Below are 27,981 nucleotides of genomic sequence, written 5' to 3'. Positions count from 1 at the left end.
GTCCTTCCTCCTTCCATCATGGATAATACTGTAGGAAAGCCATAGCCAGATGCTGGCACCCTGATACTGGATAATCTAGCCTGCAGAACTGAGAAATAAATTTATTTTCTTTATAAATTACCAAGTCTGTGGTATTGTTATAGCAACACAAAATGAACTAAGGCACCACATTTTTTTTTTTTCAGAAATAAACTTAATGAGCAGATATTCTAAAATGAGAAATAACTTAAGAAATAGAGCACCATGAGTCCTTCTGGTAAAAAACAAAAACAAAACCCCACTACTCAACACTGAGATTAAAAAACTAGGGATAAGCTCTGAATCTATTTAAATATAAAACTAAAACACAGTAACAACTGTATACTCCTAGACTCATTCATACTTGACATTGTAGCCAACTGAATTAATCTCAGCCATAAACATATTTGTACACAAAATTATGACCTACGTTCAGAAATTAGCCTATCTTCCATAAATGGGTAAGTATATCTAAAAATTAAATGACCTATAAATTCAGACACTCTAAAGTCTTAGTTTTCTCAAAATCAACATGTTCAAAAACAACTGCCACTCCCCAACCATGTTCTCTTCTAGTCTTTCGTATCTCAGTAAGTGGCACTGGGAACTATCTAATTATCCTAGCCAGAAAGTGGACAGTCATTCTTATTTATTTCTCTCCTATCTCTTCTCTACTTCTCTCATTCAATCAATTACCACATCCCACTCATCTTCCTACATATCCCATGAATCTATCTGCATTTCTCTTGTTCACTCACCTTATAAATTCAGGCCACTATAATTAATAACCTAGATTGCTACAATTTTTTGTGGCTGCATAAACTAGATGAGCTTTCTCAATATCTGTTTCAACCTCCTCCTGGTAGGCCTTCCCGTATTTCCAAGATGGAAAAGCTGAAAAATACATTTCCCACACTCTCTTGCCAATGAGATTTAGCTTCTATCAATCACAGCCCTGGAGAGAGGCAGTAGATCTAGTAGATATAGTGTGGAAACAGTTTGGGTAGAGGCTTCCAAATGACTAGATCACACAGTTCAAGCAGTCTGTTTCTAGAGTCAACGACCCCAGCAGCAGCTTGCTGATCTCCAGATCACAGTTAAAGTGATGTGATCAGCACCAGGGACAGCAGCTTGTGAATTTTCCCTTTACTTGATTCCTTACAAAGGGTGAGCAGTGCCCTTGGTGGGCCAGTTCCATGGTACTACTCTAGAGTCAATCCTAGAGAGGAGGCCTAAGTCTGCTCCTCCGGCCCTTCTACAGATTTTGTAAGCACTTTATTCACTGTCTGAAAGCCCTTTCTTCTTAAAAAAGCTAATGGCTTTCCATGATCTCAGGGTGGCCCCAAGACAATCCTTGTCTTTATGATAGCCACAGGGTTTGTTATAAAGCACAAATTGTATCCCATCACTCCTCTACTTAAAATCACATAACACCCACCAAAATAAAGTCCTAACTCTTCAACATGATTGTGGTAGGCAGAATTTTGGCTCCCATATCTGGGTAGGCCTAATCTAATCATATGAGCCTTCAAAAACAGAGTTTCCAACTAGTAGCAAAAGAGGAAGTCAGAGACAGTCAAAGCACCAGAATTTGACACACCATTGCTGGTTTGAAGATGGCACACATGGAAAGTATAAGAAAGAAGAGAATTCTGCCACCATTCTGACTGTATCTGCAAAGAGATTCTCCTCCAGAACCTCTGATACAGAAAATAGCCCTGCTGACATATTGATTTTGGCCTCGTGAGACCCTAAGCAGAGAACTCAGCTGAGTCACACTGTGCCTAGACTTCTGTCCCACAGGACTGTGAAATACTAAGTAGGTATTGCTTTAAGCCATTATGTTTATAGTAATTTATTATAGCAGCAACAGAAAACGCATACAGTAAGCATAAAAAGCCCTTCATGATCTGGTTCCTTCATAACTTTCCAACCTTATTTTGTGTCGTCACCATTACCATTTTCTGCACCTTCCTTTCCACTTGTTAAAATCTTAAAATCAATGTTTATTTATTAATTTATAGGTAAGGCCAGCAGACTTTTATAGATGGGTTAGGCTTTGGATGTGGGCTTTGAGAAATATTCACTATTAAATAAAAAAGAAGCAAGAGTACTAGAGTTGTGATTCACTATACATACTGAATATGTTCCCTTAAAAGCTACATAAATAAAAATCATGGTTTCGAGATAATCTGTTTTCTCCCAATTTTCTTATTTTCCACTTATCTTTAAGCAGGAAAAATTAGTGAATATAAGCAATCATGATTTTACAAAATGTCCAGTAAATTTCAGAAAGCAATTCTGTCCTAGTCTTTCAACTTATATATTTTATTCATTATCCAAAAGTCCATCCAAACTGGACTATACTGCATGCATTGTACACCTGAGCTTTTCTTAGCATGAGTTCCAACATCTTCCTCAAGTATACTTTGAAGAGGTAGATGGTTTCTGCTGACTAAGCATTCTCTGAAATTAATGATTTCAATTTATATTCTACCAGTCAGTATCTTCATCTGACTATTAACAAGTATTTAATATTCATAAGCCCCACTTCTGAAGTGGGCAAAATGTAAATAAATCTACTTTGGAAAATATTACCGATAAGGATGTATTACAATCATCAAATGCTAAAATGTAAAGTATGCCATGTTCAGAAGTTCTCTGGTCCTTTCCACCATGACCTTCTAACAAAAAATGGCCAATCACAAGTAAAACAAAATTTACTACAAACAGCATAAAGGCCAGCATAACCACGTGGGCAACTGACAGTGATAAATGGAAACCAAATGCTGGCTGCAACCCTGTGAAGAATACCACCCACAGGCAAACTGGTGTGTTTTTTCCCCCCTTCTTGTTAAATAAAAACACCCACTGAGAGGAAAGCTTCTTTCAACTTTAGGGGTCTTTGAATCATAAGCAGTTAGAAATCAGGCTACCAGCAGAGTGGGGTTGAAGGTGATACTAACAAAGAGAGGAAGAGAGAATGAAGCCATCTGCGGTGGAACCAGGCTAGCTCTACTCCCAGTGCAAATAAGCAAACCTTCATACACTCAGGTCCTGGTCCATGGCACACCTGTCTAATATTACATAAGAGCAGATTTTAGTAGCACAGTGGTCATTTTTAGGAGAGGTATGCCTGTTTCTCCATTTTGCCAATCCTCACTCTTGATTCCCAAGACCTGGGAGCATTTCCTCAATCACAATTCAGTCATATATGACTTCAGAATAGGAAGATGTGGTATACTATTTGAAAAAGACTACAGGTTCCTGCCATATGTCTTAGTCTGTGTTTCTATTTATTATAAAACCTAAAACAAACATTAGTTTGTTCTCATGTTTGATTAGCCTGATAAATGACCCTAAACAGTATATATTTTACATAATTTTTAGGAAATTGTAAAATGAAACTCTGTCTAGGATCAGGGACTTTCCAATGGCAGAAAGCATTCAGATTTGGACATCAAATCTCCAAATTCACAATCTTTAGGAGCATCCTAGGGAAACATAAGGGAATTTACATTTTCTGCAGGTGCCTACACCACAATGGGATCATAAATATCCCAGAAGTACTCTATTTATCCCTTACAACTGTCTAGAGGTGTATTCATGGGTAGCTTATGTAGTAGTCTCAAGTTAACAATTCTGTTAATCAATCATTCCTCAAATGCAGACAAATATTGAATCAACTGAAGTCTTTACTCTCGGTAATGCTGTATTACTTCAAAATAAATCCCTAATACATGCATCTCTTTTTTTAAGAAATGTAACAAATAAAACATGAAAAATCCCAGATGGTTCACTTGGTTAAACTAAACCTTGAAGTTTAATTAACTAAAAGAAAAATATGGCCAGGTGTGGTGGCTCACACCTGCAATCCCAGCACTTTAGGAGGTCGAGGTGGGTGGACTGCCTGAGGTCAGGAGTTTGCGACCAGTCTGGCCAACATGGTGAAACCCCGCCTCTAGTAAAAATACAAAAACCTAGCCAGACGTGGTGTTGTACGCCTGTAATCCCACCTACTCAGAAGGCTGAGGCAGGAGAATTGCTTGAACTGGGGAAGTGGAGGGTGCAGTGAGCCGAGATTGCACCACTGCACTCCAGCCTGGGTGACAGAGCAAGACTCCGTCTCCAAAAAAAAAAAAAAAAAAAATTATTGAGTTTGTTTCCCAAGGCATTGGGAGGGATTCAAAAGTACATTCAAAACATCTTCTGACTGCTGTTATCTAATGTCTCTTGCTATAGTATGCTTTCTCACTTTTGTGTGGCATCATATCCTGGGACATCAAAGAAACCTCCTTAACATTCTACAACTGGGACTTGACAACCTACTCAAGGTTTTCTCAAGGTCACCAACATTCCACTTATTAAAACACATAAGCATCACATTTTACAGGTTGAAGGAATCTTAGAAACCATCTATTACATACTTTACAGATGTAAAAATTGAGACCCAGTTTGTTAACCCAAAGCCTCATAGCTAGTGAACTGAAGGGTGGAGATTAGAACTCAGGTGTTATTCTGAGACTATCACTGTTTTAGTTTCATCATCTTAGTGGTTTGCTGCATATTGTTCTAGAAATTATTTTCTCATTCCTACATTTCAAATGTCCCCATTCAATCTCTCTTCAAGGGTTCTCATCTCTCTTATTATCACCTATACTTGGGTAGTTCTAAAAATTCACTCCTGAACACTCTTTTCTTTTTATGAGTTCCACCACAGAGCTCATTCCACTTACCTGAAGCCATAGATGTTTCTCACTTGTCTTCCGCAAATATCTGCAATTCACCTACTTCCAGAATGATTTAATGTCACCTTTCACACATATAGCAAAGTATCTTGAAGTGAATTTAGTATTTTCCATTTAGTTTTTCAACAGAGCTTACGTCACGGAACTACATTTGTTTCATTATTTCCTAAATTCAAGTGTTATCAAAAATCATCTAGTAATGGATAAATAGAACGTGTTCTATTCATATGATAGAATACCATACAGCAGTTCAGAGAATGATTTTAAACCACATTTATCAATATGTTGCACTTTTGCTCCAGACGCAGAGTAAAAATTGATAAAATGTAAAAAGGTTGAAATCTAAGAAGATATATAGCCCAGGCTCAAAAATGATAAGCATCTCCATGGACCAGAAACTCAACAGAAATACAAATCACAGAACTAAAACTACAAGACCTCCAGGCTAGAAATCTATAGCAGCAGAAGCAGTAAGGAGTTCGGGTCACACAAGGCAAAGGAGACTGAATGTGCTTCATGAGAGGCAGGGGAACTACAGCCAGGTTCCCTGCTTGAAGTAGGGGTAGAACTGGGTGATGAGAGGCTGTGCATGAAATGAGGATGAAAAAAAGAAAACTTGTGCAGATCCATTGCCTAAGGCTACCTTTGTAGAGCAATGGTTCTAATAAGTAAAAGAATAAAAAGATAGCTCCACTACCAGGAAGTGAATTAAATCACTTGGTGCTTAAGACTAGGAATAGGCACTAACTCTGTAATTATTGCAGGACAAGTTCTCCAAATTCCATTATAAGAGCTGGTTCTGGACCAGGAGTTAGGTGAGCTGCTTAGAGGCAAAACCATTAGACAGGGAGAGGCAAGCTCCAGCAGAAAGACATAACAATCCAAAATGCGTATGTATCTAAAAACAGGTATGTACACAAGAAATAATGAAGCAAAAACTGGTAGAACAACAAAAATAAAGAAACCCATAATTACAATTGGAGAAATCAACACTCCTCTCAGTAATTGATAAAACCAGCACAAAACTGTTAATGATATAAAATACCTGAAATATAAAACATGCCGACCAACATCAGAACACACATTTTTTTCTAGTGCATATGAGATAGTGACCAAGAAAGACCATATTCTAAACCGAAAATGTACCTCAAATATACCACAACAGACTTTAAAAGAATTGAAATAGTACAAAGTACATTCTCTAACTATAATGAAATTATACTAGAAATAATTAACAGAAAGATGAGGAAAATCCCTGGAAAGATAAGGAAAATATCTGGAAAATAAACAACATACTTGTAAATAACCCAGTGAGTCAAAGAGGAAGTCACAAGATAAATTAGAAAATATCTGAATTCAATGAAAATTCAAATATAACAAATCCCAATTACAGAATGTATCTAAAGCAGTGCTTAAAGGAAAATGTATAGAATTAAATATAATAGAAAAGAACAGTCTCAAATCAATGATCGATACTTAAAACACCATAAAAAGATAAGCAAATTAAATCCAAAGCAAGAAGAAGGAAGAAATAAAGATATGAGCAGAAATCAATGAAATGTAAAAATTAAAACAGAGAAAACTCATAAAACCCGAAGCTGGTTCTTTAAAAAGGTTTTAAATTTGATAAACCTGTAGCTGGACTGATTAAGAAAAGATGATGTCAATACTGGAACTATAAGAGGGAACATCACCACAGACCACAAAGACATTAAAGGCTTATGATAAGCAAATACTATGAAAAACTTTATGCTTAAACAAAACAATTATAATTCAATTCAACAATTATAATTAAATGGGTGAATTCATTCAAAAATACAAACTACTAAAGCTCACTCAAGAAGAAACAGATAACTTGAATCATGCTATATGTCCATTAAATAAATTCAATTCGTAGTTAAAACCTCCAGCAAAGAAAACACCAGGCTCAGATGGTTCCACTGATAAATTCTACAAAATATTTTAGAAGAAAATAACACTGTTCTACACAAACTATTCCAGAAAAAAAGGAGAGAACACTCAAAAATGAGGCCAGCACTACCCTGATATCAAAACAAGACAAAGACATTATAAGAAAATTATACAACAATGTCCCTTATAAGCATAAACACAAAAATCCTTAACAAAATATTAGCAAATCAAATTCACCAACATATAAGAAAAGATAATACATCATGACCAAGTGAGATTTATCTTGGGAATTCAAGGCTGGTTAAAAGTGCAATTAATATAATTCACTATACTGATACATCAAGAAAAATGGTATAGACTTTTCAATAGATGCAGAAGAAGTATTTGAATAAATTCAGTACCCATTCAGGATAAAAGCTCCAGCAAACCTAGAATAGAAGGAAATGTCCTTAATCAAATAAAGGTCATGAACAAAAAAACCTATAGCTAACATCACTTTTAGTGGTGTAATGAATGATTTTTTCCTAAACAGGGAAAAAGGCTAGGGTGTTTGCCATCACTACTCCTATTCCAATACTATATTGGAGGTCCAAGTCAGTGTAATAAGGTCCAAAAAACAACAAAAATGTAAAAAGTCATACTGCTTGGAAAGAAGACATGCACTGTGCTAAGTAACAGACAATATGACTGTCTACAATTTATTAAAAATCTACTAGAATAAATAAATTTAGCAAGGCCGTAGAATACACAGCCAATTACAAATACCACTTGTAATTCTATGCCTAGCAGTGAACAACTGAATTTGAAATTTTAAAACAGTACTACTTACAACAGGACCAAGATACATGAAATCTTTAAATAAAATGTAGCAAAATATGTACAGAATCCTTATGTGGAAAATACACAACACCAGTTTTTTAAAGAATATTTAAATAAATGGAAAGAGATACTAGGTTCATGGACAGGAAGAATCAATATTATTAAGATGTAAATTCTGGCCAAATTCTTCTATAAATTCAACACAATCCTAACCAAAATCCCAGAAGAATGTTTCATAGACTTCAACAAGCATACCCTAATATTTATATGTAAGCCAAGGAATTAGAACAGCTTAAACCATATTGAAAAATGTCAAAGTTGAAGGACCCACACTACCTTAATTGAACAGTTACCATAAGGCTATAGTCATCAAGATGGTGTGGTACTGGCAAAAGGATAGAGACATGGGTCAATAAACACAGAATACAGAAATACAGGCCACCTATATGATTAGTTTATTTCTGACAAAGGTATAAAATCAATTCAACAGAAAAAGGATAGCCTTACTAGTGAATATTGCTGGAGTAACTAGTACCCATACGCCAAAACAAAACAATCCATATCCTATACCATATAGGAAAATGAACTATACCATATAACCTAGGTGTGTGGTAGGCTATACTATCTAAGTTTATGTAAGTCTACTTTATGATGTTCACATGACGAAATCATCTAATGATGCATTTCTCAGAACGTATCCCTGTCATTAAGCAACACATGACTGTAATTAGGCATAAATCTAATAAAAGACGTATAGGACTTGTATGTTGAAAATTACAAAATGCTAGTGGAAGGAATCAGAGAAGGCCTAGACAGAGAGACATACTGTAATCATGCATTGGAAGGTCTCACATACTAAAAATATTAACCTTCCCCAAACTGATCTATAGGTTTAATAAAATTCCTGTTAAAACTTCAGCAAAGTTTTCTTGCAGACAGAGACAAAATTAGTCCAAAATTTATATGGAAAAGCAAAGGCCCTAAAATAGCTAAAACAATCTTGAAGAATAAAGTGTGAAGAATCATTCAGCATGAATTAAAGCTTACTATATAGTCACAGTAATCAAGAGATTGTGATACTGTTCACAAACATACAGATCAATGGAACATAAAAGAAAACCAGAAATACACCAAAACAAACATACTTTCCTGATTTCTGAAAAAGATAGAAAAGCAATGCAATGGGGAAAAGACAGCCTTTTCAATGGATAATGCTAAAGCAACTGGACAACTATAGGCAAAAAAAAGTGAACCTCAACCTAAATCTCTTGGGAAAAGCTGAGTGCTGGGAGAAGCTGAGGAAGGGTTTGCATGTCTGACATAATGTAAAAGTGTCTTGGAACATGTCCGGGGTCCAGGGTCTAAAACCCCTTGTGGCCTTTGGAATACCAAGCTCTGTGCTAAAGGGTGGAAGGCAACCCTGATGCACCATAATCTAAGCCCAGGGCATAAAATCCTTCGTGGCTTGGATAGAATGGAGGGTTCGCGGCTCCTTGCTCCTTGCTCTCCCAGGATCGATTGTATCTTGAGTTAAAAGAACCCGCTCTCCATTATCTCAAGTAGCAGCGCAAATGCTAAACCATCACAGCTATAATCATGTGCTTGCCCTTTTGACAAGGTTGAAAAGCCACAGTATGAGGGAAGAAATAGCAATTCACACTAACAAAGAATTATAAAATGCTACTTTATATTTTAATGGAGATATAAAATATGAAAAACAGACATCAAGGATACAAATCAAATTTCTGGTAGTGGTTACTTTTGGAGTAAGAAGTAGGACTGAGATTAGTAGAAAAAAGGCACTTCAATTTTATGTATAATATTATTTCTTTTTAATGAAAAATAAACTCAAAGTAGAATAAAACATTAACTACCATCAGTTCTGAACAGTGTGAACATGAATGTTTTATTACTCTCAATAATTTTTAGTAGTGTTTTACTGACAAAAAGCAAACAAAAATGAAAAAGATAACACTGGCCCCCTGCCCTGGCCAAAACAAAAGTTCAGACAGCGAAGACAATTTTCTCCAAGCCCATGATTTGGGAGGGCTGGCTCTCACTCTCTCTTTCCTTTGCAAGTATATCCAAATACTTGTATATAACTCCAACCAGGATTAGGAAGGTAGTCTGTCTTCTGCTGGGCTGGGAAAGTGGCAAGAAGTCAAAATAAAGTCCAAGGTCACCAGAATGACAAAGGCTGTAAGCAACAGGGAAAGCTACCATTTCAGAGGCTCCCCATGGTGCGCCAAGGAAAATGCCCCTTTTGTTTCTCCTCAGACTGTCGGCTGAGCGTGAGGAGTGCTGTGTCACCGCCCTTGTCAGAGGATGATGGAGCATGGCAATACGGAGAACCCCAGGAGACTCATGTCCAGTATAGAAATGTTCCTTCACAACAGCAGGTCCTCTGTTTGGAAGGAATATGAGGTAACGGACACAGCACACTAAGATTTCTCCAGCATCCAAGACAAAATAAGCCTTCATTGAGGTGGTGTCCAAATACAGGCTGCTGCCTGCTCTCACAATAACATGGAGATACAATCAGCTCTATTTAGAAAACCCATTAGTCTGAAGCAGGGAAAAACATACTCTCCATATTTTAAAAAGCATACCACCAATGACTATCAAATCAGCATTTGAGGAATTCCTAATGTAATCCTTGCCATCATAAAGGATTTCCCAGGACATAGATTAGGGATTACTCGGGACAAACAGAAAATAAGGTATCAAAGAAAAGAAAAGGCAAAGAAAAGCCTCTAAGAAAACCTGTTTCTGGAGTTGCCACTGTCCCCGACAATGGTACTTCCTCTTTCCATCAAATAATTGTTCGCTGGAGCTATTTTCTTATGACTCCTCCTTATGATAAGCAAAATTTTAAAGTCTGAAAAGGCACCCTAAATCAATACATTTACTTCCTACCACTGTCCTCAAAAACAAAAAGAAATCATTGAGTTCCCAAAGATACATGATATGTTGATTTCTAAAAGTTACATTTTTTTCTTTTTTTCTCTTTAAAATTAAAGAGGATGACTGCGTATTAGGTAAGCACTAAAGAAGCAATTTAGATTCAATTTCTCAGATTCAATCTCTCAGAGGAAATGGAGAGAGAAAGTAAACACAAAATGAAGGGAACACTGAAAAGTATAAGCAATATGGGCAGACATCTGATCAAGGGCAAGGCAAAAACAATAAATATGTACACTTTACTATGTGCCAGACCCACAAACATGGAGGTTTCTTTCTCTCTAAATGATATTTCTATACCCTCAGAGAAATCAGGGCTATAAACACCAGACAACAAGTACAACTTCATGATGTGTTTTCTGAGGACCAGTTCAAATTCTAGAGTGAAATTCAGTCTTAATATACATAATCTCTCTAAAAAGATATAAGCAACCTCCACCACATATATTCTCCTTTACTACAGTCTCGATTATTAAGTTTCTGGGTCTCTCTCAGCTGCTGCTTTTTTTTTTTTAATTATTATACTTTAAGTTCAAGGGTACATGTGCACAACATGCAAACATGTGCCGTGTTGGTGTGCTGCACCCATTAACTCATCATTTACATTAGGTATTTCTCCTAAAGCTATCCTTCCCCCACTCCCCCAATCCCACGACAGGCCCTGGTGTGTGATGTTCCCTTCCTGTGTCCAAGTGTTCTCATTGTTCAATTCCCACCTATGAATGAGAACATGCAGTGTTTGGTTTTCTGTCCTTGCAAAAGTTTGCTCAGAATGATGGTTTCCAGTTTCATCCATGTCCCTACAAAGAACATGAACTCATCCTTTTTTATGGCTGCATAGTATTCCATGGTGTATATGTGCCACATTTTCTTAATCCAGTCTATCATTGATGGATTTGGGTTGTTTCCAAGTCTTTGCTATTGTGAACAGTGCTGCAATAAACATACATGTGCATGTGTCTTTATAGCAGCATGATTTATAATCCTTTGGGTATACGCTCAGTAATGGGATCGCTGGGTCAAATGGTATTTCTAGTTCTAGATCCTTGAGGAATCATCACATTGTCTTCCACAATGGTTGAACTAGTTTACCGTCCCACCAACAGTGTAAAAGTGTTCCTGTTTCTCCACATCCTCTCCAGCACCTGTTATTTTCTGACTTTTTAATGACCGCCATTCTAACTGGTATGAGATGGTATCTCATTGTAGTTTTGATTTGCATTTCTCTGATGGCCAGTGATGATGAGCATTTTTTCATGTGTCTGTTGGCTGCATAAATGTCTTCTTTTAAGAAGTGTCTGTTCATATCCTTTGCCCACTTTTTGATGGGGTTGATTTTTTCTTGTAAATTTGTTCAGCTTCTTCTTCTATACACAAACCAAAATCTCTCCACTTAACTTCCCAACTTGAAACCTTTCAATGGTTTCCCACTGTCTATAAGAATAAGCCCTACTGTCCGAGCATAGCATACCAAAGTCTTTCACGGCCTGCCCTGTTTCCTCCCTTCCTCCCCAGCATAATACATATCATTACTTCCCAGTTATTGACTACTTTTTTTTTTCAGACAGACTCTAGCTCTGTCGTTCCGGCTGGAGTGCAGTGGCACAATCTTGGCTCACTACAACCTCTGCCTCCCAGGTTCAAGTGATTATCCTGCCTCAGTCTCCCCAGTAGCTGGGAATACAGGCACACACCACCATGCCTGACTAATGTTTTGTATTTGTAGTAGAAATGGGGTTTCACCATGTTGGCCAGGCTGGTCTCGAACTCCTGACCTCAAGTGATACATCCACCTTGGCCTCCCAAAGTGCTGGGATTACAGGCATCAGCCGCCGTGCCCAGCTCCTACTTACTACTTTTCACTAGTCATATCAAACTGTTGTAGTTCACTGCACATAAAGACATTTCATACCTCTGTGCCTTTGCTTCCTATGTACTCACATCTGTCTAGAATATTCTTCCCTCACTGTCGCCAGATTAACTCAATCATTTTCCAGGAAAGTACCCTCTTCCAGCAGACCTAAGTCCTCCTTAGTGTTCTCAGAGTATAAAGCAAATACTAATCATCTTACTGAACATTTGCTATACTGCCAGGCACCGCTCAAGGCACTGGGGAGATGGCAAGGTACAAAACAGAGAAAGTCCCTACTCCTACAGAGCTTACAGTACCATGAGGGGAGATTGACAATATACAAGAAATGTAAGTCAGGTGTTGATAAGTGACAAGAAAAATATGAACAAAAGGAGGCTAAGAGAATTATAGGAGACAGAGGTGTGCTATTTTAGACTGGGTGAGGAGAAAAGGAATCTCAGATAAGGTGTCAGCGAGGGAGAGAATGAAGCAGGTAGCCTGGTGCATTCCAAACAGGGAACAAAGTACAAAGGCCTGAGGAGGGAGTGTGCTTGATGTGTGTGAGGAAGAGTAAGGGTAGTTTCTGTTTTTTGTCTGTTTTTTTTTTTTTTTTTTTTTTTTTGAGATGGAGTCTTGCTCTGTCACCCAGGCTGGAGTGCAGTGGTATGATCTCGGCTCACCACAACTTCTGCCTCCCGGGTTCAAGCGATTCTCCTGCCTCAGCCTCCCAAGTAGCTGGGAAAATAGGTATGCACCACCATGCCCAGGTAATTATTTTTGTATTTTTAGTAGAGAAGGGGGTCTCTCCATGGTGGTCAGGCTGGTCTCGAACTCCCGACCTCAGATGATCCGCCCGCCTTGGCCTCCCTAAGTGCTGGGATTACAGGCATGAGCCACCGCGCCCGGCCTCTGTTGTTTTTTTAAAAATCAACTTGAGTTCTTAGAAACAGGCTGCTATGAGATGCATAGGCCTTAAGGGAGCAAGGGTGGACTCAGGGAGACTGGTCAGTAGGCTACTCTAATAACACAAGTAAGATATGATGAAGGATTTGGACTAAAGTGATAGGAAGCAGTAGTCAGATTCTATACATAGTTTTTGAAAGTAGAACTGAAAGAAAAAAAAAACAGACTAGATGTGGGGTATGGGAGAAAAAAATCACGAATGACTCCAGTGTTTCTTCCCTAAGCAATTGGAATAAACGAAAAAAGGAGAAAAACTGGCAGAGCAGTAGATATGGCACAAGGGGCTAGGGGTGAGGGAGGCAGGGTAGGGGAAAAGGGAGGGTATCAAAATTTCAGTTTTGGATATATTAGGTTTAAACATCCAGACAGAGATATTAAGTAGGCAGTTGGAAATCGCAGTCTGGAATTTAAGGGCAGATCACAGCTGGATGTATAAATCTGGCAGTTATTAGAGTACAAAAAGCATTTAAAGCTTCAGGACTGGCTAAGTGTAGGGGATGAGTACAGAAGAGAAGAGGTCCAAGGACTAAGTCCTGGGGTAACTCAAGTTTTAGAGGTTGGGAACATGAAGAGGGCCCAGCAAAGGAAATATATGTCTAGCTTAGCTTCTTGAGAGTAGACACTACTGTTTTTGTCTCTTTATCTCTAGCTTGCAACCCAGTGCCTCTTGGTCTTTAGTAGGTATTCAGTAAATAAATTAAACTGCCTTTGAAACCCAGCTAGAATCTAGAGTTATTTCCTAGAGGTTCTCCTGGTAAGGCATGAGAGTCTAATAACTGAAATATGACCAGTGCAGTAAGGACATCTTTCCAGCTACCTGCAGCACACACTGAACTTATTCGGAAACAGCATACCACACCACTGCTACATAAGCCACTAAGAAACAAGGCCCAGATGAAGGCTTTAAAAGAAAAGAGTCTATTGATTGGAAAAGCAAACAGTATGATGGTCAAAGGCCAAGAATCAGAAAACAGAGACTTTTGCTCTTCTGTTGTTTCAAAGTAAATAAACATGAGACATATGACTGACTGTTCAGTTTTTTGTTAGTCCATTATTGCCATAAGCAGCTAGAGAGGCTAAACTTCCAGCTCTACCTATCAAGAGAAGGCTATAAAAAGGATAATTGGGCACCAATAAGAAATTATAAAGGTCTTAATAAGTATGTCTCCCTTCAGTCTCCCAAACATTTTACTCTTTTCATCATAAAAATTCAAATGATTCAGATTTTGCATTTCATCGTGGAATAGGGAAACAGATATGTGAATCTCTGGATCATCTTTAAAGTCTTCTATTGCCAAAATGACTAATCACATAGAAACAGATGTGTGTGAATAATCCAACTGACTCACAAAGTAACTTTGCTACCATAAAGGACATTCAGTTGATCATGTCGGCTCTTTATTCATAACCTCAAAGACATTTTGAGTAACTTTTCTTACTTTATGTCAAAGTTAATTAGAGCTATTTCATGTTTAACTGACACGAGAGGAAAATGAAAGGAAGAAGAAAAGCTCAGGGAAGCGAACTAGGAAGGCTGTAGTGGAAGTTAAAGTTTACAGGAAAATTGAGTTGAACACTGATTTTTTTAAAAATTTCATTAAATGGAAACGAATGTTTTCTCCAAATAAATGGATACCTCCATCCTACCTGGAAACTAAAGCTCAATTTTATATGAGACACTGAATGATGTAGAGGGTCAAATTCCACCTTTTACTAACTATACACAGTACTATGTGCTATTCACTGACATTTTACAGAGAGATTACGGATATAATTTGGAAGAGAAAGAGATAAGTATAATACTAATACTCTGTGTATATATATAGCTATTTCATAACAAATACATACTTCATAACAAATGCGTTTTAATGCAACTCCTCTGCTGTTATTCGCCACTCACTCTGGCCATAAGCATGAATACTATTAGAGTTCCTTTTTAAAAGCCTAATAGTTCCTGGCATACTGCAAGGGCTCAAAAGACATTTGCTGAGTAAATGGGTATTCCACAGGGGACTTGTATGAACAACTACTAAGGAACTGGTACTATAGTAGATATATGCCAACTTTGGCTGTCCAGCATCTGAATGCCCTTCTGATTGTTAGAAAACCAAAGATAGGTGAGACGCAGGAACCACTTCCTACTATACAAACTGAAGAGGAGTAGATATTCTCTTTCTCCATTCCTTGGAAGCTAGAACATGGGAAGCTGATATAAGACTGTCTAACTATAACTGGGATTTTAAATCTTCAGGAGTAATGCAAGGACACAAGGTCTAACAGAGATTATTCACAAGAGATACAGAAAAGCAAAGAAGTCAAAAGCATGGCTTTAAGTGTCTGAGGGCAATGAAGAAAAGCTCAGGGAAGCGAACTAGTAAAATGACTAATGATGTAAAATGACCAGTGTCAGAAGCATGTTGTTTGTACAGTAAGATACAGAAACCTTGGCTGTACCTTGCTTCCCATCAATCCTGCTCAAACTTGAAATTTTCTAATCTTTTCTATTCTGTAGGCCACACAATATTCATTATTATTTTACTAAATTCCTCTTCTACTTTGGTTGGCCAGAATTGATTTCTGTTGTTTGCACTAAGAAATTGGTACCAAGGAGTGGATTACAGGCAATAGTTCCTCAGGTAAGTAAGCGCAATTTAGGATTGGTTTCTGATCTAGAAGAGGCCAGTAAATATCATATTAGTGTTAAAGGGATTCTGTAAGTCCTTGACATGGAGTAATGAAATAATTATCACCTGTGGTCACACAGACTGTTTTAGAGAGTGTGTACTGTGCTGGTGATTTAGAGAGAACAGAACAATATGCGGGGCATGAAGAATTCAAAACTCTGAGGTAGAGCATCTGCTGTTCTAAGGATACAAAATAGCTTAAATAAAGAAAATGTTAAGGTCAAATCTCCATAAACTAGGCTTTAGGCACTGACTGAAATGTAGGTACTGTTAAGAAAATGATCTTTTTTCTCTTACAAAAATAGAGCTGATGTAACCAGAAAAACAAACGCACAGAGTTTGATGCTCCAGGTTGCTGAATTACAAGTCACTTAAATTTGCATACATATTGATACTATTACATATACAATGGAGAACTGATTAGAAAACAAAAAGAAGGAGAATTGGAATGGAGGTATACAGGAGGATTCTGACATGAGTAAGAGTATCCTAAATCTCTAATTCTCACTTAGGCCCCTCTTGCTAACTGGGTAGCCCCTCCTCCCCTGTCAAATGAAACTGATCTTTGCTTGCTTACAAAGACAGTAAAATCCCCCTGCCTGAGAGAATTTTCTTCCAAGAATAAACTTATTCCCCATTCGCTCTGCTCTACTAGCTCAGATAACAGCATGTTCAGTAGGGTTAATTACAAAACACCAAAAGAATTGCAAGGCTTTAGTTATTTATATGGAAAAACACATAGAAAATAAGTATGTGCCAGGCACGTTGGCTCACGCCTGTAATCCCAGCACTTTGGGAGGCTGAGGCAGGCGGATCACGAGGTCAGGAGATCAAGACCATCCTGGCTAACATGGACTTTTAGAAACCCCGTCTCTACTAAAAATACAAAAAAATTAGCCGGGTGTTGTGATGGGCGCCTGTAGTACCAGCTACTTGGGAGGCTGAGGCAGGAGAATGGAGTGAACCGGGAGGCGGAGCTTGCAGTGAGCCAAGAATGCGCCACTGCACTCCAGCCTGGGTGACAGAGCAAGACTTCGCCACAAAAAAAAAGAAAAAGAAAAAAGAAAGAAAATAAGTATGATAACGGAGATTATTATTATTATTGTGTCACTCATGTCCTTCTACCTCTTCTCCATTACAAATCCTAAAAGGACCCAGAAGACATTTCCTACTCCATGACCTTGAAAATATATTAGGAAGCAGAGCACCCATATATCTGAAAACACTTTATAGGTCAGGGATGCAGATAAGAGACACTGAAATCAGGTTGCCCATTTCAATTTAATGAAGGATGGGAGAAACCAAGCGGTGGCATTGAACCACTAGTGCATGGAAAGTAGGTATAATTACATAAATAGCAAGGCCAGAACAGCAAGTAAAATAGTCCGAATGCATGAATCTTTTGCAATAGCTAATTGATCATGGAGTCTTTAGGATTAGAATAAATAAGTGGTCTATGAATCCGTTTCAACAAAAGCACTGAAGCAAAAGCAACACCACTTCCCTAAAAGGAAACAGAAAGACATTGTCACCACTAAAAACTGGATGATGATTCTTTATCATATTCCCATTTAACTCTTCAGTAAGTATGCATCTTGAAGAACAAAAGTGATACCAGTTGTTCTTTGTCAGAGTAGACAGGTCTGCAAACTCAAGGGTAAATGTAAAAAACACAATACAGCTCATGATGACATCCAGTGACTAACTTGCAAAACTCTTATTTCATATTTCTAGGTTTAGAGGCTTTAGAACCCAAGAGGCACGTCTGCACTAGTGCTACAACAATTATTCCAACTGGAAGCTGAGACTTTCAAGTACTGAATTTAAGTTCTACAAATTACTAGGAAAAGTCATCCCCTACCCACAATCCCCACTTAAAAATCAGCTTGTCAGCTAGGATAAGTAATCTTGACTGTCAAGGAGAAATGCAAGAGGGCTAATATACGAGTGTGGATGGAACCCTGGTGGTATCTCCCGGTATTACCAGGCCTAGTGGTAAAAAGTAATCTAAGACTACTAAAACCCAATACAAGTAAAACTACCAAGAGTGTAGATTTTACCAGAAAAGACTGAGATCCACCCCTCTCCCCCAACAAAGAGGTACAGAACATCGTCCAACAAAGTTATCTGCAGGCAAAGTTAGTTGCAAGCAAAGAGACAAAGGCAAATAATGGAAGAGGGAAGTTGTAAATACCAATTATAGCCCCAGTGTAGAAAAATGAGAGCATCTGTCCACATGTATATTTTGTTCTTTCCTGTTTCGTGTAATTGTGAACTTTATCTCATTTTCCTTTTCTTTCTTCTCTATTTTTCCCATTATTCTGTAAACAGTATATACCAGGGTAGTTAAGTTTACAACTGAATCAACAGATTTAAAGATATGGAAATAAAGGATAAATGAATACCACCCAAAGATCCAAGACTGGGAACTAGATGCAGCAATTCATAAGACTTAGGTTATGTCATTTAAGGAGAGAGAAATGTATTTTCATTTGTGCAAGGAATGCATTAGGGCAGATAAGAATAATTTTTAAAAATGTAATAATTTTTAAAAATGAGGAAAATGTATGTGTAAATATTGAAGAGTCCTAATAGAAGACCGTAATATATACTATTTTTTTTTCTGAATTGTTCCTATTTGAGGGAAAGTCCCAAGATCAGAGGAAACAAGATTTTACCCCACCTGCAGAAGCTAAAATGGAGCAGATAATCCACCTCCCTATATCTTGAGATGGGGTGTGAGTACGTGTCCTAAATATAGCCAGTTGGTCCCATGCAGATTTTTGATTCTTGGGGAATGAAGTAAAGGTGTGTGAGAAAACTCATTAGAATATGAGCTCCATGAAGGTAGGAACTTTGTTCACCTCTATTAACTGCACCTACAACACTGCTAGTCACATGGTAAGTACTTAGTAAATATTTTTTAAATGGAGAAAAAAAAGGACAGTGAGAGATTATTTTCAGCACTCATGAGGGAATAAAAAGTCCAATGATGTAGCTGCTAGTGTCCAGTGGTAAAGTCCAGCATGTGGTGTCTAGAGATGACACTGCCAGCAGCAATATACGAAGCATAACAAGAGTTCATACTGTATCTATCCTTGACTCCCTTGGTTCCTGTCTAAAGCTGGTTCTCCATTCTACCTAACAATTCTTTTCTTTTCCCAATAGTCTTTCAATAAATTCCTCTCCTGACTAAAGTTAATCAAAGCTGGTTTCTATGACTCCCATTCAAGAATACCAACTAGTACAGAAGTATAAATGCACTTAGAATAATTATACCACCAGGGACAGAAAACAATTCACTGTACAGTTAGGTGCCACATGAAGACATTTTGGTCAACAGTGGTCCCATAAGAATATAATGCAGCTGAAATATTCCTGTCACCTAGTGACATCTTAGCATTGTAACATAACATATCACTCAAGCATTTGAGTGATGCTGGTATAAACAAACTTACTACACTACTGTATAAATGTATAGCACATAAAATTATTTACAGTACATAATACTTGATAATCAATGACTATGCTACTGGCTTATGGACTTATACTATTTATCATTATTTCAGAGTGTACTCCTACTTACAAGAAAAAGAAATTAACTGTAAAACAGCCTCAGGTAGGTCTTTCAGGAGGTATTCCAGAGGAAGGCACTGCTATCATAGGAGACAAAGACTCCATATATGTCCTGCCCCTGATAACCTTCTAGTGAGAACAGATGTGAAGGTGGAAGATACTGATATTGATCCTGACCATCAGGATCAGGATAGTGTTTTGTGTGTGTTTGTGTCTTCATTTTCAATTAAAAAAAAAAAGTTTAAAAAGGAGAAAAATAAAATAAAATTTAAAAAATAAAAACACTTATATAATAAAAACATAAACAAAATGCTTTTGTACGGCTGTACGATGTGTTTATATTTTAAGCTAAGTGTTATTATGGGAGTCAAAACGTTTTAAAAAATTAGAAAGCTTACAAAGTAAAAAAGTTAAACTAAGCTAAGGTTGATTTACTATTAAAGAAAAAAAATTGTATAAATGTAGTATAGCCTAAGTGTACAGTGATAAAGTCTATAGTAGTGTACAGTAATGTCCTAGGCCTCCACATTCACTCACCACTCACCACTCACTCACTGATTCTTCCACAGCAAACTCCAGTCCTGCAAGATTTTCATGGTAAGTGCCGTACACAGGTATAGCAGTTTTTATCTTTTATACCATATCATCACTATACCTGTTGTATGTTTAGATGTATTTAGATACACAAATACTTACCATTGTGTTACAATATTCATTACAGTCACATGCGGTACAGGTTTATAGCCTAAGAGTAATAGGCTGTACCATATAGCTTAGGTGTGTAGTGGGCTATACCACCTAGGTTTGTGTAGGTATACTCTATGATGTTCGCAACATAAAATCACCTAACGATAAATTTCTCAGAAAATGTCCCTGTCATTAAGCAATGGATGACTGTAGGTACGTATGCATGTATGTATGTATGTACATGTATATATATGTACACGTGTGTGTCTGTCTATATACAAAAAACCTTTTGTAGTAGACTAGAAGTTAAATAAACTGTGATGACAGACTTATGCTCAAAGCTATTTTATTTATTAATCTAACAAATCCATTAATATGTTAGATTAAACCAAATGAAACCAGATATTAAAGCATTTTTTACCTAAAAACATTTCATCTGGTAACCTAATATACCTAGGTTGTGTTAAATGATAAAGTAATATCTATTTTCCCCTACTTAGTTGTTCTCAGATAGTTTTTAAAAGTTACCTTAAAAATCTTACTTAATTCATCTAATATTCTTAAATGCTTAGCTTTAAAACACTACTAATAACACCACAAAGTCTTGTTATATGGCACTGATTGAGACTTACAGAATGTTAACCCCCTTAAAATCTATAAACAAGAGACAACTTTGGGGGAAAAATAGACACATTCAATAAGAATGAATTAGAATCACAGAATGGGCCGGGCGCGGTGGCTCAAGCCTGTAATCCCAGCACTTTGGGAGGCCGAGACGGGCGGATCACGAGGTCAGAAGATCGAGACCATCCTGGCTAACATGGTGAAACCCCGTCTCTACTAAAAAAAATACAAAAAGCTAGCCGGGCGAGGTGGCGGGCGTCTGTAGTCCCAGCTACTCGGGAGGCTGAGGCAGGAGAATGGCGTAAACCCGGAAGGCGGAGCGTGCAGTGAGCTGAGATCCGGCCACTGCACTCCAGCCCGGGCGACAGAGCGAGACTCCGTCTCAAAAAAAAAAAAGAATCACAGAATGAATTAAAGTCACAGGCATTTTGTAACCAAAAGAACAACTAATGTGACTGACATTCAGGCTGTTTGTCTAAAACTCCTCCAGTCAAATGGGTATTCATATTACCCTTAAAGTCATTAAGGAAGAAAAGCACACAACTTTTCCAGTAACCAATTCTAGTTATCAATACCCAGAAACCTGTTTTGGGGTATTTTTTTTTTCTTGTATGTTTGCCTATATCATACCTGCTACATTTCCTTTTACATTTACAGAATTAAAGTTAGTTCCTCATTAGACAACATTTATTAACTCTTCATATATTTAAAGTTAATTACTAATTTAGCCCTCAGCATTTCTCTTTGTTTTCACCATCCTAATTCCTTTAATATTTCCTCAAGAGTCTATTTTCTAGTCCTTTTCTCATATTCATATTCTGTGAACTTACTGCACATTTGCCAAATCTTCCTAACCGGAGAACTTAGTATATCCTAAAAGCAGATCCAACATGAATGAACAGACTAATTTGGGGGGTAGGTAAAAATGTACCCCAAAAAAGAAGATCAAAAAGGAATCAATGATATGGAGTATGCAGTAGGAGCTACCGGAATTGCCAAATACCCCATCATTCTTAATACAGGTGCAAAGCTAAAAGAAATATGCTGTAGAAAATGAGATAAAATAGGTTTGCTCTTGTGTTTCTTCCTTTTCTTTAAAATTTTTTTAACAAGGTCCAATAACAAATGATTACATTTTGCTCTAACACAAGAGTTCTTAACTGTCATCACCACGCTCTAAAGTGTTTGGCCAATGAGGAATTTTTTACCTGAATGGCACTTCTTCCTGTGGAACATCCACATAGTAACGAATAAAAAATCTCTCAGAATCTTCTCGTTCACCATCAGTAACAACGCTGCCATTAAGTTTGGATACTGATGGCAATCTATAAGTTAAAACCAAAATAAAGACATTTTTTAAGATACTTATATATTTAGCTTTAGAAAGAAACTAATTGGTTTGTGGGCCAGTCTCATTTTCTTGAAAGGACACATTTGATGTAGTTCCATTTGTATACAACTACTGACATGAACTAAAGTGGTCTAAACTGGAAAGACAAAAAAAATTGAATTTCACTTTCACGTGACACTGAACTTTCATTATCTTACCTCCTCTTTCAAAACAAGATTCTAGGCAGCACTGTCCAACTTAGATTAATATAATGAAGCCACATATGTACTTTTAAATTCTTTAATGGCCACATTTTTAAAAAATAAAAATTAAACACACGAAATTAATTTTAATATTTCCTTTAACCCAATGTATCCAGAATATATAAACATTTCAACATGTAATCAATATTTTAAAATGAGCTAATTTACATTTTTAGCCATACAAAATATTTGAAATCCAGTATTTATTTTACCCTTATAGCACATTTCAATTCAGACAAGACATATTTCAAGTACTCATAGCTACACATAGCTAATGGCTGTCATATTAAACAGCCCAGTCTAGAGAGTAGTCAGTAAAACTGGGTTATATAATTCAAGAATTAACTTATTATATTTGCAAAAGAATTGTGTAAAGAAAATAAAGCACAAGACCTACTGCAAGACGTATTCTTCTTCAAAGAAAAGTATGCTCACATTTATTTCTTCAGAAAGATATTAGTGTGTACGTTAACAACTACAAAGCAGTAAGGATCTGCTAGGCATTAGCTTGTCACAAAGATCAACAACCTGTTTAAAGAACTACTCTTCTTTAGAGAACCTTAAAGCCTACAGTTCCCCTTTCAAAACTACTATGTATAGTATACAAAGAGAAAAAAAGCAAAGCTCTATGGCCCTTGCATTTTAGCCCAAATCTTATTTCTGCTAAAGGTTCATACAAAAATAAATACTCATGGGAAATTCCCAATTATGTGGAGGCAGCGGCTGAGACACAAAAGGTAAGGGGAGATAGAGAGAAGATAATAATGGTGGTCATATTTAAGTCAATCTACTTTCAAGAAGAAAATGCAGATGCTGCTCTCTTAAGTTTTCCACGAATGAAACAGTCCAAGTTTCAGGAATTTGCGCTCTGAATAATCAATATGTTAACAGAGAAAATAAGGACAACCATAATAGAAATGATTCCCTACTGTACGTACTTTTACTTTGTGACCTCAAACAGGACTTTAAATATTCTAAGTATTAAAAAGCATAAAAACAGATTTGTAGAGAAATTTTTCAGTGGTGTCAGCAGCCCAATTACATTTCATGTTTTCCTCATCATATTGCTCGCATTCCTTTTCATCAGGATTTGGAGCTACAGAGGCAGCTCCTTCAAGCACAGTCTGCTCAAAGGATGAATAAATTCATAGTGCACTCCCACTAAACAGGGCATTATTCCTTTAATGAAACAATAAGGCCTCACAAAAATAAAGCAAAACAATCAGGACAACAGACCTGGCTATTACCAATTTCCTTCGCTCCTCAGTGGTATAAGGCTGCAGAAGAGGAATTCCTAATAATCTCACTTCTTCCAGTTTGGGAAATGAATTTAGCTTATCAATGTCTTCCCAGGACTGCAAACCTAATTTGAGAAATATATTAAGTAAATCCAGAGATGCACACAAATAACAAAAGAAGCATAGCAAAAATATTAGCTCAATTAATAACTTTTGAAATGTTAAAAATGATCATAAACTAAATGGTCTGAAAGTTTTCTTTATCCAAGGCAAGAGTAGAACATAGTTAAAACCACAAAAACTTCCCCATAGCCTCTCCTACCTCTGTGATCCAGGGGTTAAGAAAGAAGAGTGTTACTGTCTAACATCCTCTCATCTACTCATTTTCTACCAAAATGACTTATAAAGAGGGGTCACTGGTAGTTTCATCAATAAGCAGGATGTATGCCATGATTACATAATTTAAAGAAAGCTATGTGACCAACTCATTTCATTCAAATATAGACTCATGGGATAAAACTATTGATCAGAGTTGATACTAACATACTCAAATTTTTACCTGAAAAATTCTAAAATGAGGCAAGGTTGACAGAACCAGAAACTAAATACAGCTGTCCCTCGTATCTATGGGGGACTGGTTCCAGGACCTCCTACAGATACCAAAATCCACAGATGCTCAAGTCCCTTATATAAAGTAGTATATAGTATTTGCATATAACTTACACAAACCCTCCTGTTTACTTTACTTCTAGGTTACTTTTAATAGCTAATACAATGTAAATAATTGTGATACTATATTGTTTAGGGAATAATGACAAGAAAAAAGTCTGTACGTGTTCAGTACAGACACAACTACCCTTCTTCCCCCTGTATTTTCGATCTGCAGGTGGTTGAATGCATGAAGAGTCCATGAATATGGAGGGGTGACTGTATTATCAATTTGGTGACAGGAGAGACAGAACTAAAATTTAAAACAAACAAAAACAAAAACCTGAACCTCTGAGTAAGGAGAATATGTAACAAATTAAGATTTTTAGTCCTAAAATGAAACTCTTCTTATAGCTATGAGAAAAATGTATTCTCCAAGTCAATACTTAACTTCTAAGTCAGGCAGATCTTCTACATAGGAAAAATTTTTCTATAATAATGAAGCTGGTCAAGTTCACAATGTATCAAGTCTATTTCAGAGAACAACATAGTCCCATCCTATTTTTATCAACCTTCAGCAGGGGTAAAGACAGAGGAGCAATTTAGGAGGTCTCTTGGTGTATAACTATCCCAAGTCACAACTACCCTCATCCCTTAGAATGGCATTTCCATCAAGGAGGAAGAATAGTTAGCTCAAGGGTGTCAAGGTATGAAATAAACAGCTTCCTTGTGCAAAACACTGGATTTTAAAACTTGTTTCCCACTTTTAAAACCTCTATGATAAATTAAACTAAGTTTATGCTTTTTCAGTTGTAGGTTAGAGTTATTTCTAATTACGTAGGTGTTTTAAGAAATTAGCTAAGATGGCCAGGCGCGGTGGTTCATGCCTATAATCCCAGGACTTTTGGAGGCCAAGGTGGGTGGATCACAAGGTCAGGAGATCGAGACCATCTTGGCTAACACGGTGAAACTCCGTCTCTACTAAAACTACAAAAAATTAGCCAGGCGCGGTGGCGGGCGCCTGTAGTCCCAGCTACTCGGGAGGCTGAGGCAGGAGAATGGCATGAACCCAGGAGGCGGAGCTTGCAGTGAGCCGAGATCGCACCACTGCACTCCAGCCTGGGCAACAGAGCAAGACTCCTTCTCAAACAAAAAACAAAAAAAAAAAAAAGAAAAGAAATATGCTAAAAGACAATATCCAGAGAATGAGAAAAAAAGTCACAGACTGGGAGAATGTATTTGCAGAAGACATATCTCAGAAAGAACTGTTATTCAAAATATACGAAGAACCCTTAAAACTTAGCAATAAGGAATAAAAAACAACCTGGCTACAAACTGGGCCACAGACCTGAACAGACACCTCACCAAAGAAGATATACTGATAGCAAACAAGCATATGAAAAGACGTTCAATATTATACATCATTAGAGAATTGCAGGTTAAAACAAGATACCCCAATGTACCTATTCGAATGGTCAAAATCCAAAACACTGAGAACATCAAACTCTGGTTAGGATGTAAAGCAAGAGAACTCTTGAACTGCTGGTGGGAATGCAAAATGATACAGCCACTTTGGAAGACGGTTTGGCAGTTTCTTATAAAACTAATCATACTCTTACCATATGATCCAGCAGTCATGCTCCTTAGTATTTACCTAAATGAATTGAAAACTCATGTCCACACAAAAACTTGTACACAGATGTTTACAGCAGCTTTATTCATAACTGCCCAAACTTGGAAGCAACCAAGATGTCCTTCAGCAAGTAGGTGGGTAGATAAAATCAACTGTAGTACATCCAGAAAATGGGATAGTATTCAGCACTAAAAAGAAATGAGCTATCAAGCCATGAAAAGGCATAGAGGACTTAAAGACATATTCCTAAGTGAAAGAAGCTAATCTGAGAAGGCTACATACTGTATGATTTCAACTACATGACATTCTGGAAAAGGCAAAACTATGCAGATAGTAAGAAGATGAGTGGTTGCCAGGATTGAGGGGTAAACAGGTGGAGCACAGAGGATTTTTAGGGCAGGGAAACTATTCTGAATGTTACTACAGTGGTGGATACGTGCCACTACACATCTGTGAAGATCTGTAGAATTTACAACACCAATAGTGAACCCTAAGGTAAATTATGGACTTCAGTGATAATGATGAGTCAACATAGGTTCATCGATTGAAATGGTACAAATGTCCCATTTTGCTGTGGGTCACTGACAGTGGGGGAAGTTATATATATGTGGGAACAAGGGGTGTATGAAAACTCTCTGTACTTTCTGTTGAATTTTGATGTAAACTATAAACTGTTCTAAAAAATAAAGTTTATCAATAAAAAAGAAATAAGCTAAATATATTCATTCCTGTGATACACAGGATCAAATGTCAATAAACTGATAATCAATTACATACAGATACTAAAAAAGTCAGCATTTGAAAAGACATAGCAGGTTGGGACTCCTTAAACTAAGTCCAGAAAAAATAGTCTATTTTGTAATTCTTTGTACTATTTTTACTGTGTCTTTTAATATCCAGTGCATGAATTTCATTTCACTCTTTTCATAGCATGACCCCTTTAATGTATAAAATATAAACTGTCAACGTAATGCTATGCCACTCAGTATTTATCAGATCATTTATGAAAATCAATGTCTTAAATTTAGCCAATCATAGCCATCTGCACGTCATATAGAAAATTCACTCTAAAAAAGGTAAAACTGTGACTGGAAGAAATATACTTTCATTGTATTTCATGCATATGCTCAAGTTAATTTGAACGTAGAATAAGAACAAGCCTGAACCTCACCTGACTTGTGGAGGCTGATGGATCGAAGATTAGGAAACAACCTGGCCAATGAATCATCAGGCTCCTCAATAGCATTCAAATGATTGTTGGCTAGGACGAGGGTATCCAGTGAAGGAAACATAACTCCTAACTTTCGTATTTCAGTCCAGTCTTGGAGGTTATTGTCTGTTATATGTAGTAGCTTAAGAGAATGACAGCAAATAGAAGGACAAGACACTGTTTCATAGTCATTAAGGCACAGGAAGAGCTCCTCCAAACTGCAGAGACAAAAGGAAATATTTCATGTTTAAAGCAGTTTAGTTTCTACTTTATATCTATTTTCATTCATTCAATAAATAAATAAATAAGTGCCTACTATATGTGAGACTCTGCTAGGAATTGTGGAGAAAATACCAAGATGTCTTCCTGATGTTCAAACTATAGCTGGAAAGACAAAACCTAAAGTACACACTGAAACAGCAAAGAATGATGTAAGGTGGTGTGAAATTACTTTTGTGCTTCATTAAGTACTAAATTAAGCAGTACTAACTGTAAGTATAATAGTCATTCACATAACAATGAAATTGAAATTATAGTTAGAATAACCAGGAAAGGATGCATGGCCTTGAAGGAGGGGAGGACTTCCACAAGTTGAGAGGACATAGAAGAAAATTCCAGAAACAACATGAACAAATGTTTAGAAGTAGAAATAATAACTATCATTTGTTGAATCCCTACCCTGTGTCAGACCCTATACCAGGTGTATTACAGATTTTATCCCTACTTCTGCAAGGTAAATGCAATTATGCCCATTTTACAGACAAGGAAACTGAGCTCAAAGAAGTTAAGTAGCTCATCAAAGGTCATATGATTAGT

The 27,981-nt window shown here is 37.0% G+C and overlaps 1 protein-coding gene across 5 annotated transcripts in view; it reads right to left on the bottom strand.

The window, feature by feature from the left end:
- LOC117079799 (tubulin-specific chaperone cofactor E-like protein) overlaps positions 1-27,981 on the bottom strand; it is a 168,285-nt gene that overhangs the window by 103,281 nt on the left and 37,023 nt on the right. For all 5 annotated transcript variants that reach the window (XM_033203853.1, XM_033203851.1, XM_033203855.1 and 2 more), the window contains 3 exons: positions 27,127-27,383; positions 23,673-23,799; positions 22,052-22,168 (listed from right to left, as the gene is read on the bottom strand). In XM_033203853.1, the coding sequence (XP_033059744.1) occupies positions 22,052-22,168; positions 23,673-23,799; positions 27,127-27,383 (501 nt within the window). The remainder of the gene's footprint in view (positions 1-22,051; positions 22,169-23,672; positions 23,800-27,126; positions 27,384-27,981) is intronic.

Source organism: Trachypithecus francoisi, unplaced genomic scaffold, assembly GCF_009764315.1.
Source record: "Trachypithecus francoisi isolate TF-2019V2 unplaced genomic scaffold, Tfra_2.0 Lachesis_group8, whole genome shotgun sequence".
Taxonomy (NCBI): Eukaryota; Metazoa; Chordata; class Mammalia; order Primates; family Cercopithecidae; genus Trachypithecus; species Trachypithecus francoisi.
Note: the sequence above shows the minus strand (reverse complement) of the source record. Positions and strands in the feature narration are given on the sequence as shown.